At 41.7% G+C, this 16,783-nt stretch overlaps 1 protein-coding gene across 6 annotated transcripts in view; it reads right to left on the reverse strand.

Annotated features, from left to right (window-relative positions):
- Nucleotides 1-16,783, reverse strand: part of PHACTR4 (phosphatase and actin regulator 4) — a 103,839-nt gene that overhangs the window by 73,225 nt on the left and 13,831 nt on the right. For all 6 annotated transcript variants that reach the window (XM_069578860.1, XM_069578858.1, XM_069578861.1 and 3 more), the window contains one exon: nucleotides 6,519-6,572. In XM_069578860.1, the coding sequence (XP_069434961.1) occupies nucleotides 6,519-6,534 (16 nt within the window). In that variant the 5' untranslated portion in view covers nucleotides 6,535-6,572. The remainder of the gene's footprint in view (nucleotides 1-6,518; nucleotides 6,573-16,783) is intronic.

Here is a 16,783-nt window from a genome sequence, read left to right on the forward strand (position 1 = left end):
GACAGTTAATACTTTCACTGTATTCTACCACAGGTCCCTTTGAAAGAAAAGGGAATAAAATAAGGAGATTTAGGGTAAAAGCTGTTTGATTCCTTTATCACCTTCCCCATTCCATGATCCTGAATGTCTGTCCCATATGAATTCTGGCAGAACTCTGGAGACTTGTTTTCTGGAAGGGATAAAACTAAATGGTCTCTGGACTGGGGGACTCAAAAGGTGGTTGATGATGGGAACAGAGCATGGAAAACACAGGGCAATTGAGCGAACATAATGAATACTGATTGCAGCAACCCTCCCAGTCACCCCTCACCATTCAGTGCTGAGAGGACTCCACCCCCGAACCGTTTTACTGATAAAAAGAGATATTCTTCAACAATCAACTGAGCTAGATAGCTCAGCTGGTAAAGAATCCGCCTGCAATGCAGGAGATCCCAGTTGGATTCCTGAGAAGGGAAGATCCGCTACAGAAGGGAAAGACTACCCACTCCAGTATTCTGGCCTGGAGAATTTCATGGACTGTACAGTTCATGGGGTTGCAAAGAGTTGGACACAACTGAGTGATTTTCATTTTCACTTTCTTCAACAATAGGGACAAGAAGCTCACCCTACAGTAAGGCCCAAAGGCGACCAGCCTATGCACTTAGAGCTAATTTAAAGCTCACTCACCACTCTTAATCATAAGGATACAGCTAATTATTACTGGACGTCAGAAGAAAACTCCTACATGAGATCAAAACAAAGGAAAGGAAATTTGGAGGAAAAGAACCTGTGCAGAGCAAAGTAAATCTGTTGAAAACAATAAAGAATATTATGACAGAAATATTCAGAGCATAAAAGAAATCTCCTAGAAATTAAAAACATAATAGTATAAAAGAAAAATTTAATAGAATATAAAGATGAAGAAATCTTACAAGAGCTAGAGAAAAAAAGACATGAAAACTAGAGAACTATTTCATGAGGTCCATCACCGAGCAGTTACTGGCAATCAATAAAGAGGAAGACATGGGATTTAGGAAACAAAAGAGTCAATACAGGAAAGAAACAGAGTTCCCAGGTGAATAAGGATACCCCAGGATGACAGCTGTGTACCACACACAGGGACACACGTCCATATTGGAGCAGTGTGCCCCAACAGACATACTGAAGGCTGTCATACCAACATCTCTGCTGCCGTTTATTCTCCTTTGTAAAGAAGATAATGCTCAGGTGAGCTGGTCTTGACTAAATGCTGGTGAATTTCTTCTCAAAATACTGAGCTTCCTGATGAGATCAGAAGACTCATTTCATCCTATACAAGTATTCTTTAACCTATTCCTAAAAGCTGCAGGTCGCAGAAGGAAATGGCAAGCCAGTATTCTTGCCTGGAGAATCCCAGGGATAGAGGAGCCTGGTGGGCTGCCATCTGTGGGATAGCAGAGTTGGACATGACTGAAGCAACTTAGCAGCAGCAGCACCAAAAGCTGTAGGCAGGTGCAGGTCATGATCAACTTAGGAGAGACCACAGAGTTGCTCACTCCCTCTGACCATTATTCTTCTGCCAAGTGTCCAAGATTGAAACCCTGCCCAAAACAATTTCCAGGATTAAGTCTTGACTCTGTCCATGACTTCCACAGAAGGGACACTGTGAAAATTAGGAATCTGAAGCAAGTGTGGCCCACTGATGCCTGGGGGTCCCCAAGATCCTTTTAGGACCCAAGAGGTACAACGATCTACTTAATAATACTAAAGAATGAGTTGCATTTTTCACTGTGCTGACACTTGTACTGAGGGTACAAAAGCAAAAGCAAGCAAAACTGCTGGTACCTTCACACAAATCAAGGCAGTGGCACCAAACTCTAGTAGGATGCAGAATCTTCACCACTGTATAGTTATAGTTAAAAATAATGAAAATTTAAGAAATAAAATCCTTGATAGTTTGTAAAAGCTATTATTAGTTTTCCTGAGATGGCAATGGCACTCCACTCCAGTACACTTGCCTGGAAAATCCCATGGGCGGAGGAGCCTGGAAGGCTGCGGTCCATGGCGTTGCAAGGAGTCAGACACAACTGAGTGACTTCACTTTCACTTTTCACTTTCATGCCCTGGAGAAGGAAATGGCAACCCACTCCAGTGTTCTTGCCTGGAGAATCCCAGGGACGGGGGAGCCTGGTAGGCTGCCGTCTATAGGGTCGCACAGAGTCGGACACAACTAAAGTGACTTAGCAGTATTATTAGTTTTAATAAATCTCAAGCCTTCTATATGTCTTTTCACTGCTTTGCATGATGAAATGATAAATACAATGGTCACCTTCACAAAAGGCACTTGTATAACTGAATTTCAAGCCGAACTAGTCATTTTTTTCATGAAATACCATTTTTATTGGAAAGATTACATGAAAAACTATGTTGTTTAAGCTTAGATGCTGCACAGATATTTTCTTAAAAATGAATGAAATCTGTCACTCTAAGTAAAACTGACAGTACTTGTTGCCAGTGAGATACATCAAGCTTTCAAGAGAAAATTTGAATTTTGGAAAACATACCTACTAGAGTGAGCTTGCCAACTTCTCAATACCTAAAGACTTTGCACGGAGACCAGTGGTGGTAGTAACAAATGTAATTTTAAAATATAATAAACTGTGTAAACATCTATCCATGTAAGTAAAAAATGTCCTAGAGGCCTTAGGTCTGTCCCACTAAATCTCTCACTTTAATTTTCAGAATGCAACAAATAATTCTTTTTCAATGTATCTACATAACTGTTAGTTAATCTAACTGTGACAAAATTCTCAACCATCTTTTAAAGGCTCCATCTTCTTAGAAACAAACTCATTTTGCATTCAGAATTCTTATTCTCTATTAATGGCACTGAGTAGACCGTAACCAGTAAACCAAATTCTTATCATATGTACATTTTGTGAGCAATTAAAAAACCCTACAAACTATTCTATAAAAATAAGCTCAAGGATATACTGTACAATGCAGGGAACATAACCAAATTAAATTAAAAAAAACAAAAAATAAAAGGGGAAAAAAATCCTCTCACTAGCACAGAAGACAAACCTTTTCTCATATTAGTGATCAAAAGCACATATTAATTTATATTTCAACTGACTAGTAGCCAACTATAACTTTCATAGCAACTTCCCCTTTGGAATTCTCTAGTAAATTTAAGTTATTGTTGTTTAGTCGCTAAGCCATGTCTGACTCTTTTGTGACCTCCATGGACTATAGGCGCCTCTCTCCAGGGGATTTCCCAGGCAAGAATACTGGAGTGGATTGCCATTTCCTTCGCCAGGGGATCTTCCTGACCCAGGAATCGAACCTGTGTCTCCTGCATTGGCAGGCGGAGTCTTTACTGATAAGTCACCAAGGGAGCCCAAATTTAAGCTACATTTAATTTTAAGTTGAATTTAATTAGCTTAATAGTAAGTTTACTCAGATTAAAGTCTATTTACGATATGCTTAAATTAGGTGAGGTAAAGAGGTCACTTAAAGAGAAAAAAAATATTCCCCATAAAAGCCTTTGGAATTGTCATATGTTACACTAGTTTATCATATGGACATGTTCTTTAGGATTTGTCACCAGGCAACTATTAACATATCAACTCAATTTACCAAACTGTTCATAAATAACGCCCCAGAAGCTACAAATTTATGAATAAAATACTAACTGCCCTCTAGAGTTCAAACTAAGAATTTCACCGATGAGCTACATGCAATGTACACTTCAGAGTGAAAAAAAGCCAAAGCCCTAAAGAAGCCATTTAGGGTCGTTAAAATCAGAGGAGAAATTCTGATCTGACAAGGTTTAAAACAGCAGTCTTTTCAAAACAAGACAACAGCTATTAATCTGAGCAGTCTGATTACTTAATTGCACCAGGAGCCCAAAGAGCCTAATTTCAGTCATCTATGGTAACTGTGGGCTTCCCTGGTGGCCCCGCGGTAAAGAACCCACCTGCCAATGCAGAGCACGCAGGGTCGGGAAGAGCCCCTGGAGAAGGAAATGGCAACCCACTCCGGTATTCTCACCAGGGAAATCCCATGGACAGAGGAGCCTACAGTCCATGGGGTTGCAAAAGAGTCAGATACAACAGTGAAGTTTTGCTTCACTATGTGTGAACAGAATAGAAACTTGGAACACTTTAACTATACTATTTCAAGTTATGTGCTTCCCAGATGGTGCTAGTGGTAAAGAATCCGCCTGGCAATGCAGGAGACATAAGAGATGCAGGTTCAATCCCTGGGTTGGGAAGATCCCCTGGAGGAGGGCATGGCATCCCATTCTGGTATTCCTGCCTAGAGAATTCCCATGGACAGAGGAGCCTGCTGGGTTACAGTCCATGGGTCGAAAAGAGTCGGACACGACTGAAGTTAACTGAGCACACACTTCAAAAGTTACTCTGCCATTAAATGAGACTCAGATTTTTCCCATTTGGTGAAGAATCACAAAATGTTCAAATCAAAACCTGCCTCTAGCAGGCTGAGGTTAATCAAGGAAAACTGTCTCTGGTTGCTTTTTGTTCTGCTGATGAGTATTTTATTTTAATTTATTTTTTATTATTTACCGTCGGGTGTACTGGCTCTTAGTTGCAGTCTCGGGCTCCTGGTTGTGGTGTGTGGGCTCCAGAGCGCGAGGGCTCAGTAGCTGCAGTGTGCAGGCTTAATTGTAAGCTTCCAGGCACAAAGGATCTTAGTTCCCCAAGGACCAGGGATCAAATCCAAGTCGCCTGCATTGGAAGCCAGATTCTTAACCACTGACTACCAGTGGTGCATATTTTAAGTGGAAAGCACTTCCTAACTAGTCTTCCCAGTGTATAGTTTGGATTTGTTTTTTTTCTTTTTTGGCTGTTATACTTTTAATGGAGGGAGGTATAATATTCATCGGTGTACAAGAATGTTTTACATACTCATCAGCATACTGATTAATGTAAATTTAGGGATATACAATGTGTTAAACCCAAAAAACTGTATCTGCACTCTGTAACTACGGAGCCCGTGCACCACAACCAAGATCCCACTCGCTCACCGCAACTAAGACCCAATGCAGGCAAATAAATAAATAAAATAAAACTACAAAGTTGCCTGCAACCTAAGATAATGGAAAGGCTCTTTTTACAGTTTTTACCCATCATCTTTACTTTTAAATTTCTCAACGGTATCTGGGAGAAGTAAAAAGGAATAGAAGGCTCATTTCAGCTATGCCTCAAGAATTCTAATGAAGCTGTATGGCAATGACACTGGAACTATGACGTTTCCCCCAAAGGGCTTTCTAGATGACCACATCACAAACTTCTAAAAGTATTTCCAGTAGCATGTAGGCAAGTGGTGGCTTAATATTTAAAAGACTGGAAAACAGCTAAGGTGTCCCATCCTAGAGAATTATAAAGCATGGTAGTAATACCATTTCTCCCCTACAGAGACACTTTTTAAACCAGGGAGGTAACCTTAAGGATACTAAAGAGACATCAATAGTTCTCCTAAAGCTTAAATAAACACCCCAAGGCACAAATGTTCCAAATGGTCCACTAATTATCCCAGACAGTACCTCTCTTTGTTTTCAATAGGAAAACAGATTTGAGTACACAGTGACTGACCTTTTAATCAAAAAGGTAAATATAAAACCTTTGTGTATCTAGATTTATACGCTCTTAGGTGGTGCTAGTGGTAAAGAACCCACCTTGCAATGCAGGAAACTTAAAAGTCGCGGGTTTGATCCCTGGGTGGGAAAGATCCCCTGGAGAAGGGCATGGCAACCCACTCCAGTATTCTTGCCTACAGAATCCTATGGAAAGAGGAACCCGGTGGGCTACAGTTCATAGAACTGCAAAGAGTTGGATACGATTGAAGTGATTTGGCTAGTCACTAGTTGCTAGTTACAGAATTTAAAACTTATTTTAACTTGTCAAATGGTTCTTTGCTTTATTTGAAGTAACTAACATTCTAGGGCACCTAGATCTCAAAGTCTGAGTGCCTCACAGCAATGTCAGAATTATTTTTTATAATACAAAAATGTTATATGCCTTTTCACTCTCATTAGCTCCAAACTATACAGTCAGTTCTCCAAACTCTGCCGGGTATGTGACAACAAAATAGATTAAATGCAAGAAGCCAATACATGAATTCAGCTGTCTTCTATTAAACTAGACACTAAAGAGATTTGCAAAAATATAAAACAATGCCACTCTTCTTGTTAATCTTTTTTATTTGGGGGGCTATTTTTCATTAAGATTTTTTATTTATGTAACATATGAATGGTTTATTAATGTTATTTTTAAATGAATTAATATTCTAAAAAGTCTCTATTTTAATTTTTAATATAGTAAATATCAATAGATATATGTTATACAAACAAAACTCTTTGGGGCCCTCAATTATACATAAGAGTATAAACGGATGCTGAGGTCAAAAAGTTTGAGAACTGATAGAGAGTTTAGCACAATAAACATGAAAAAAAATCAATTTACTCTCAAAGCTTTAATGGAGGTAAGGATAAAACACAAATGTCATTTACTAAGAAAAATGCAGGTGATACTTACCAAATGGATCTTCCATGCCACTATTAACAAGTTTAGGAAGGTGACAAATAGTTTCTAAAGAGAGAAAAAGGCAAATGATATACTTAAAACATAATATCCATCACCTTTTATATTCCTTAAAAAATAAACCCAATTAAGTTACACTGATTATAGTTTAAACTGGGATTTAGTTTAAGGGAGTTGAGGTACACACATATAAAAATATCATAAAACATTCAAGGCTAATTTTCATTGAAAAATATACATCATCCTCAGTTTCCTCAAATAAGTTCCCTTTCCAATCTCCATCCTGAATATTACCAGAGTGTAAGGGAAAAAGGCAAGTTAAGAAACAATTTTTAGGAAGGGGGACAAAGAGAAAAAGGGAGGGGTGAGAAGCGGGAGAAGGAAGAGAGGGAGGAATAGAGAGCAGCGGGAAAAGGCCAAGCTTCTTTTTAAAGATTATTCATTTATTTGTGTCTGCTTGATGAGCTTCTCTCTAGTTGCGGTGTGCAGGCTTCTCACTGCGGTGGCTTCTCTAGTAGCAGAGCCCAGGCTTTAGAGTGTAGGCTCCATAGTTGCAGCACACAAGCTTAGTATCCTCGCGGCACATGGAATCCTCCAGGTCCCCTGCACTTGCAGGCAGACTCTCAACCACTCCACAACCAGGGAAGTCCAAAAGTAAAGCGTTTTATGCAAAAAACAAACAAACAAATAAACCCCACAGAACTCACATAAATATCTGGGAAAGAATATGAGGATATCGTAGAACAAAGGAATTGGTTTTGCCTGAAGAAAGTAGAAAGTAGTTTAGTAAGTTAAGAATGCTCAAATTTGAAAACAAAACAAAAAAAGTTTTGAAAAAAGTTGAGTAAGTATAGATATTCAACATCCCTCACCCTTAATCAAAACAAGGACCAAATCTGCTCAATCTTGCTTTTTATCTCTTTCCTAGCTTTGATCCCAAGAGTACTTATTAGTTAACAATTTGAATACTACAGTCTGCTTTTAAGTGAATACAACTAACAGCTGGGGCCAGCAGTGATCTGAGAAAATTAGGAGTGTGACAGGGTTTTGGAGTTGAATCACTCACAGACTAGCTGGCACTGAGGACCCACTCAGTGGTAGGTGTAACAGAAATAATCCCTTGCACAAGGTGCTGGTCCAGTTAAACTTTCACTAGTGGTGAAGACTGATGATCTATCTGTGGACAGAATGCTCTAGTTGATTGGATTTATGAGGCACCTGAAGAGTAAGGGGGAAATAATAATTATAATGATAATGTAATTGAATTGCCGACAAAGGTCCATCTAGTCAAAGCTATGGTTTTTCCAATAGTCATGTACAGACGTGAGAGTTGGACCATAAAGAAAGCTGAGTACCGAAGAACTGATGCTTTTGAACTGTGGTGTTGGAGAAGACTCTTGAGAGTCCCTTGGACTGCAAGGAGATCAAACCAGTTAATCCTAAAGGAAAGCAACCCCGAATATTCACTGGAAGGACTGATGCTGAAGCTCCAATACTTCACCCACCTGATGCAAGGAACTGACTCATTTGAAAAGACCTTGATGCTGGGAAAGACTAAAGGCAGGAGGAGAAGGGGATGATAGAGGATGAGGTGGTTGGATGGCATCACCAACTTGATGGACATGAGCTCAAACAAGCTCCAGGAGTTGGTGATGGACAGGGAGGCCTGGTGTGCTGCAGGCCATGGGTTCGCAAAGAGTTGGACATGACTGAGCGACTAACTGCACTAAACTAAATCGAATGGCTATTGCTAAACTCTACTGATGCTCTAGAAAAAGACAACAAAAAGCTGAGTGATTAACGGTCAATTGAAAGTCAAATATGGGGAATTCACTGGTGGTCTAGCTCAGCCGATAAACAATCTGCCTGCAATGCGGGAGACCTGGGTTCAATCCCTAGGTTGGGAAGATCCCTGGAGAAAGGAATGACTACCCGTTCCAGTCTGAGAATTCCACAGACAGAGGAGCGACTTTCACTTTCCAGCACGGCCTTGGTTCAAGTCCTGGTTGGGGAGCTAAACTCCCATAAGTCCTGTTCAGTTCAATTCAGTTCAGTCGCTCAGTTGTGTCCAACTCTTTGCGACTCCATGCACTGCAGCACGCCAGGCCTCCCTGTCCATCACCAACTCCCAGAGTTTACCCAAAGTCCTGTGGTGTTCCCTAAATAAAGAAATAAGTAAGCAAAAAGAAATAAGAAAATCAAATATGAAGGCCACAGGACCTTTCACAAAGAAGCTCTTTGCTGTGGCAGCAGGAGGAGAGAAGCAGCTAGAAACCAGGCCCAGGAGTTAGTCAACTGGTGCTGTGTAGCCCAGCACCACAGAAGGTTAACTCTCGGCCAAGGGAGGTATGCTATGCCAACATCAGGGTCCTGATTGGGAACGAATGAGACTCTAACACAAGAGATGGAGACAGTGGAGTTGCTCCCCCTCCAAAATTTTGAATGTGAAAGTGTCCCCAGAAAGAAAAGGCGCCCATCATCCCTATATGATCTGCTCCTCTCCCCTCACCGGAAGATAACGCAGAGGCCTTCCCACCCTGCCCAGTAAACAATGTCTCCTTAGCACCTGCCACCTCCATGCCTCCTAAGTAGGAGGCCTTTAACTTGCAGTAGGTCACGACGTAACCGAGTCCAGATGTGCTATGCCTGATAAGGTCTGAAAGGAACTATAACCCAAGGGCGATGCAAGACTTAGCCAGCTGGTACCCAACAGGGGCCAGGTGAGAGTGAATGTGAATTCTGAGGGGGCTTAAACATGAGAACCAGAACATAAGGTTCCTGATCACTCTCCGAAGATAGAAGATCTAACACCCTGGCAAAAATCTCAGAATATGGTATGAACTTACCACTAGGATGGTTCCTAAAAGCTGGAAAAGCCATGGTCCATGATAAATAGCAATGTCAAAACTGCACAGGCAGACAGAGGAGGAAGGGATTAAAAGGCTCACATAGTGAAGCTGGCTTGCTGAAATGGTCAGAAAATCCATCCAAGTATTATGTTACTTGAAGTTTCAAAGCTGTTCTCTGTAAGAGTTTGGTACAAAACTAATACCACTGATAGCAATGGTGATGACACGATCCTAAAACAAAGGAGACCAGGCTGTGGTACTTAATGTTTGAAGCCAGGTGGACACAATTACTATAAAGATCACCAAAGTCAGGGTGGCAGTCAAAGGGATCTGACTCACAGATTTATGGAGATAGTTAATAAAGCCCGATATCACTTGAAGCAAAACAGACTAGCAGCTAATAAGAGTACTTCTCTATCTGTCACGTCAAAAGAAATCAGGGATGGAAGATCAGGATGCTGAGGGCAGTTGCCTCAATTAAAAAAAAAAAAATCAGAATCAGTGCCCAATTGCTGAACCTGAACCAGTTTCAGATTCTGACCCCTATGACTGAAGCAGGCCAGGTACCCAAGAGAAAAGAACTTGTAACACCAAAGCAAGTATAAAAATTTCCTAAGAAACCTATGGCCTAAGAGTAGTGTTAGTCGCTCAGTTGTGTCCAACTCTTTGTGAACCCACAGAATGTAGCCTGTCAGGCTCTGTCCATGGGATTCTCCAGGCAAGACTACTGGAGGGAGTTGCCATTCCCTTCTCCAATGGCCTAAGAGACCCATATGCTATAGGTCTCAGGGACTCCACTCAGGAGGTTTCTACATTTGAAGTTTAACGCTCTGCAGTCACTGTGTTGGCTTTCCTGATAGCTCCGTTGGTAAAGAATCCGCCTGCAATGCAGGAGACGCTGGTTCGATTCCTGGGTTGGGAAGATCCGCTGGAGAAGGGACAAACTACCCACTCCAGTATTGTGGCCTGGAGAATTCCATGGACTGTATAGTCCATGGGGTTGCAAAGAGTCAGACATGACTGAGTGACTTTGGATCTTCCCTGTAGCTCAGATGATAGAGAATCTGCCTGCAATGCAGGAGACCCGGGTTTGATCCCTGAGTTGGAAGATCCTCTGGAGAAGGGAATGGCAATCCACTTCAGTATTCTTGCCTGGAGAATCTCATGAACAGAGCAGCCTGCTGGGCTACAGTCCGTGGGGTCACAAAGAGTTGGACACAACTGACTGACTAACACACTTTGTCACTGTCTTAAAATCCTTAATAATTTTATCTATGAATTTCGGTTCCATAGTGAAATCTGATAGTGAAAATGAAGCATGTGCTCAGTTCACACTCAGTCCACCTCTTCGTGTCTTTCCAGGAGGGGTCTCTTGGCCCCTCCCTCTGGCCCCACCTGGCCATCCTTTCCCTGCTCAGGCTAGGAGTGCTATGGCACTTCTGATGGGCAGTTTCTCTTGACCATTCTCAATCCAGGAGTACCCAGCACACAAATAATGCTGTCAGCTCTGTCTATGGTGATTTACTCAGGCAATTGTAAACTGCATAAACAGGAATGCTAACTTTCTAAGGAAAGGCTGACATCAACATCTGGGGTCTGGAAGTATCATCACGCACTTACGAGGACCAGGAAATAAACGAGTCCTGCCTAAGATCCAGTTCACAATGGGCCCGCAGGGTGTGTGGACCCCCTGGTGGTCATTTCCCTGGACCCCAAATGTATACTAAAATAGACACGCTTGGAAATTAGTTAGTCCTTGGTCTAAGGGGTAAGAGTTATTATACTGGGAAAGGTCAAGTGGAAGAAAGCCTCTAAAAGTGGATGCCCCATCCCACTTTCCAAGATAATACATACAAAAGAAGACAAAATTGTATTCTGGGGGCAAGGGAGGGGAGATGACAGAAATTAGTGCTGTACTCCTACAGGATGCAGGATTTACCATGTGGGTTCTGCAGGAACCAGACACATCCTGCAGGAAGGTAGGAGATTATCACAAAATCTAATAGTAGGCACAACTGCAGCTGCCATGCCAGATGCGGTATTGTTGCTAGAGCCGACTAACACAGCCACAAGCAAAGTAAGTAGACAAACATGGAAGAATTAACTCTTTTTCTCTTACTCCTCCCAAGGAGGTAGGATCAAAAACAATTCACATGGAATGGATTACACCATACTTTTACAGGACTATGTCAATTTTGCCATCATCTCATATAGTCCAGTCCTATGATAATATGGACTTCCTAAAAAAAATCACACTGACCTACTATATTAATGGTGGTGGTAGTTTAGTCGCTAAGTTGTGCCCGACTCTAAGTTGTGTGACCGCGTGGACTGTAGCCCATCAGGCTTCTCTGTCCATGGGATTTCCCAGGCAAAAATACTGGAGAGGGCTGCTATTTCCTTCTCCAGGGGATCTTCCTAACCGAGGGGTCAAACCTATGTCTCCTGCACCGGCAGGTGGATTCTTTACCTGCCGAGTCGATCAGCACAGAATGAGCTCTCAATGCATGAGAAGCTCTGTCCAGGCTGGGTGAAGTGGGGGCAGTGACTAGCAAAGCTGAGGCTCAGCCCTGCCTTCAGAATCCAGTTGTTCTGCAGGAGAGTTCATTAATCAGCAGATATAGAACACCTGGAGATGTGATACCAAGTTGACCATTCATCCAGAATCATCCGCCATGACCTAGATTCTATGAGATATACCAAGTTGTAAGGTTGGGTGGGTCCAGCCTTTAGGTAGGTGATACATCCAGTATCATGCACAAGAAGGACCAGAAGTCATGAGCATGAGCAGACAGCCAAACCCTGGTATCATCCACCACTGCTGCCAAGTGTCCCTGCCTTAGTATATACCTTTGGCCACTGGGGGGCCCTCATAGCCAGCTGACAAAGGAAAAGCTCTCCCCTTCACAGATGGCTGCAACAGAGTCCAAGTCAAAACTGGACAGTGGCTGCACTACAGTCTCATCAGGACGTGGCACTGAAAGGCAGTGCCCAATGGGCAGAGCTTTAGACAGCAGCTTTGCCAACGAAGGTCCATCTAGTCAAGGCTATGGTTTTTCCAGTGGTCACGTATGGATGTGAGAGTTGGACTATAAAGAAAGCTGAGTGTCGAAGAATTGATGCTTTTGAACTGTGGTGTTGGAGAAGACTCTTGAGAGTCCCTTGGACTGCAAGGAGATCCAACCAGTCCATCCTAAAGGAGATCAGTCCTGGGCGTTCATTGGAGGGACTGATGTTGAAGCTGAAACTCCAATCCTTTGGCCACCTGATGCAAAGAGCTGACTCATTTGAAAAGACCTTGATGCTGGGAAAGACTGAGGGCAGGAGGAGAAGGGGACGACAGAGGATGAGATGGTTGTATGGCATCACCGACTCAATGGACATGGGTTTGGGTGAACTCCAGGAGTTTGTGATGGACAAGGAGGCCTGGCGTGCTGCAGTGCATGGAGTTGCAAAGAGTTGGACACGACTGAGTGACTGAACTGAACTCTGGAAGAAACAGAGATATTTTCTGGGTGTACATTTGCCTTTCCTCCAGTGAACACTACATGAGAGTTACTGAAATGTTTAATGTACCAGTAAGCATCATCCCAAGGCTTCCTTGGCTCAGTGGTAAAGAATTGTTTATTATCAAACCTTGTTTATTATCAAACCCCAAGACCCACCTGGGATCCCTGAAACTCTGAGTTCTGCAGAGTTAAAGATCTAGGTCATCAAAAAAAGGAATACTTCCACAGGAGACAAAAAGAGTCCCAAGAGGCTATAAGCTATGGCTATTGCCTGGGCATTGTGGAGTCCTTGCATCCAGGGATCACCAGGCAAGAAGAGGAACTACCATCTTGGCAGGGGTAACTAAACCTCCTTATCAGAAAGAAGGTTGCTATTCCACACCACAAAGGAGACAGTGAACGTATATTTAGAATCCAGATGATCCACTTGGGTGCCTACTGGTATTCCTTTCCCAATTCTGATAGTATGGTAAACAGACAAGCTGGAAAACTAATCTGAGAAAAGCATGTATGTAACCAGTGGTTCAGATTCCTCAGGAATGAGGGTTTGGGTCCTACCACCAAGTAAAGTCATTGAGACTGGCAGAGATGATAGCTGAGGGCAAGGGGAATCTGAAATGGAGAGTGGAAGGAAGTAAAAATTACCAGTTGTAACCCTGAGACAGTTGCAGCAGCAGGAGATAAAGTACTAACTTTTCTAAGTATTCCCCAGGAAGAGGCCCTCTAGCTACACTCCCAACATATACAAAGTAGATGAAATTAATGAAAATGAAAACACAAAATACCAAACTTTACGGGATACAGCTAGAGAGAGCAGTACTTTTGTTTGTGCGCTCAGTTGTTCAGTGCTTAGAGGGAAATTTATAGCTGTAGGAAGAAAACCAAAATAAACCAAAAGGAAGGAAATAATAAGAATTACAGTGGAAATCAGTGAAATAGAAAATACAAAAATTAGCTCAAAATAGGACGTCCCTGGTAGTCCAGTGGCTAAGACTCCAAGCTCCCAATGCAGGGAACCTGGGTTCAATTCCTGGTCAGGGAACAAGATCCCACATGCCACAACTAAAGATCCCACATACTGCAACAGAGATCAAAGATCCTGCATGACACACCTGAGACGAGGCACAGCCCAATAAATAAACATAATAAAACAGAAAAAACTGACCTGTGCCTATATATAGTAGGTACTTAATAACTGTTGAGCTAAGCAAGTGACTATTAAGAGCCAATTACATGCTAAGTACCACGCCAGATAGTATACAAAGGAGAGTAAATTTAACTTTAACCTTAAAAGCAATACCAGTAGAGAAAAACAGATGGTCAGATTAAGGAGAAAGTATTAATACAATATATGTGTAATAATGGAAATACAGGTAGCAAAGAAGAGAGTCTTCCCTTTCTAACCAGGTGAGAAGTAGGGCTCTACTTCTACATAATGCTAAAGCTCACCTCACTCCTTGATTTTAGTTCCAAAACAAAACTCAAGGCAGATTTTAGCTAGCAAGAGGTCAAACTTGATCAAAATGAGTAGTATCTAAAAATAGTATCAAGATGATGAAACCACTATATATTAGCAGAGAAGGGACAATTTAAAATATTATTTCCATTTATTTCTTGGACTTGACTAAAAAGCTAACCATTAGAGGAATAAACAAGATTAAGAAACAGTGGCCTTTTCATGAAGATGGCGCCGAAGCCAAAGCAAAGGCTTTGAAGGCCAAGAGAGCAATGTCAAAAGGTGTCCACAGCCACACACACACACACACACGAAAGATCCAGACCAAAACTCTGCGGCTCAGGAGGCAGCCCAGATATCCTCAGAAGAGCGCCCCTAGGAGAAACAAATTTGACCACTATGCCATCATCAGATTCCCCCTCACCACCGAGTCAGCCATGAAGAAAACAGAAGACAACACCACACTGGTGTTCGCTGTGGATGTCAGGGCCAACAAGCACCGAACTGAACAGCTGCGAGAAGCTCTATGACCCTGACGTGGCTCAAGCCAGCACCCTGATCAGACCTGACGGAGGGAAGAAGGCGTACATTCAACTGGCTCCTGGCTATGATGCTTTGGATGTTGCCTATGAAACTGGGCTCATCTATCTAAACTGAGTCCAACTGGCTAATTCCAAATACAAAAGTTTTCACCATAAAAAAAAGAAACAGTGTGTCAACTGCTCTTCTAGTCAGTCAGCCAGTCAGTTCAGTCTCCATCGTGTCCCACTCTTCGCCACCCCGTGAATCGCAGCACGCCAGGCCTCCCTGTCCATCACCAACTCCCGGAGTGATCTACAACTGTTCAGACAGACGCTACTACTTAACACAAGGAGTTAACACTGTAATCTACATGTACCTTTATTATCCGACACCACAGAATCTACCCTTTTGATTGGTAGACTTTTCGTTTCTTAAAATTACTTTCTTTGCTATTTCTCGATTATTCTTGTTAATACTACATAGAAATTTGGTAGCTACAAATAGTTCATAAGAACTTCATTTGTTTTTGCTTTTTTGGGAAAATGGAATGTTATAAAGAGATATAGATAAATTAAAAATGTAAATAGGATTTTGCAGAAATAAAAAATACTGAAAATTTTAAAATAGAGATTAACAATCACACTCTCAGTAAAACAATTTCACAAATGTCTTTTAAAAGGTCTGTTCAGGGACTTCCCTGGTAGTCCAGTGGTTAAGAATCTGCCTTGCAATCCAGAGGGCTTAGGTTCAGTCCCTGGTCGGGGAACTTCCACATGTCCGATGGTGTGGCCAAGAAAAAAAAAGATCCCACATGCCTTAGAGCAACTAAGCCTGCACGGCACAACAAGAGAGTCCATGAGCCACAACTAAAGATTCCATTTGCTGCAACTAAGACCCAACACAACCAAATAAAATAAATATTAAAAAAAGAATAAAATTAGAAGGTCTGTTTAGTAAAAGTTATACTTGTAAAAAGATTACTTAATTTTAAACACATATAATGAACATCTAACATTAATTAAGGGTAAAGACAAAAATGAAACTAATTTTCCATTTCAAGAAAAACTGTGACCTCCTCCTCCTGGTTAAACAGTCCTCTGTCACACTAAGCAGCATGAATCAGCTTTGAAATAGAGGTGCGGCCTACTGATAAGCAAAAGTACTCTCAAGAAATATATTAGTGAGTTATAAAGGACAGGCCTCAGCAAAGGCAATTCATCATCACTGATCATGACAAAATCTGCACCTAGAAAAATGTAGCATGGTTTCTTCCTGTCGTTTTATATATATATATACTACATTACGAGAAAATCCCCCAGAACAAAACATATTTTTAAAAAGCTACAGTACTCAGTGACATGTCAAATCTTTCCAAAAAACAATTTTGGCAGTAAACATTAACTCTGATGAAAATACCACTTATAAAATCTCCAAAAATAATTTAACCCCAAACTAAACATGTAAAGAAATGAAATTCCATATTTGTTGTCAACTCAACCTTTTAAAATAGCTATGTGATTGACACACATGAACAGATAAATGGGAATGAAGAGAAGGAATTCACTGAAGAAATAAAAACGGTTAATAAAAATGAAAATATGTTCAGCCTGATTGCTAACAAGGAAAATGCCAATGTAAAGTGAGTTTTATTTTGGTTTTTCTTGCTTATCAGAATGGCTAAAAATTTGAGACTTCCTTGCTGATACAGTGGATAAGAATCCACCTAACAATGCAGGGGACATGGGTTTGATCCCTGGTCGGAAAGATTCTATGTGCTGAGGGGTAACTAAGCCCACATGCCACAGTTACTGAAGCCTGCACACCCCAGGGCCTGAGAGCCACAAGCAATGAGCCCCCTGTACTGAAGCCCAAGGGCCCAGAGCCTGTGTACTGCAACCAGAGAAAGCCTGCACGTAGCAACAA

This window comes from Ovis canadensis, chromosome 2 (genome assembly GCF_042477335.2).
Source record: "Ovis canadensis isolate MfBH-ARS-UI-01 breed Bighorn chromosome 2, ARS-UI_OviCan_v2, whole genome shotgun sequence".
NCBI classification, from domain to species: domain Eukaryota; kingdom Metazoa; phylum Chordata; class Mammalia; order Artiodactyla; family Bovidae; genus Ovis; species Ovis canadensis.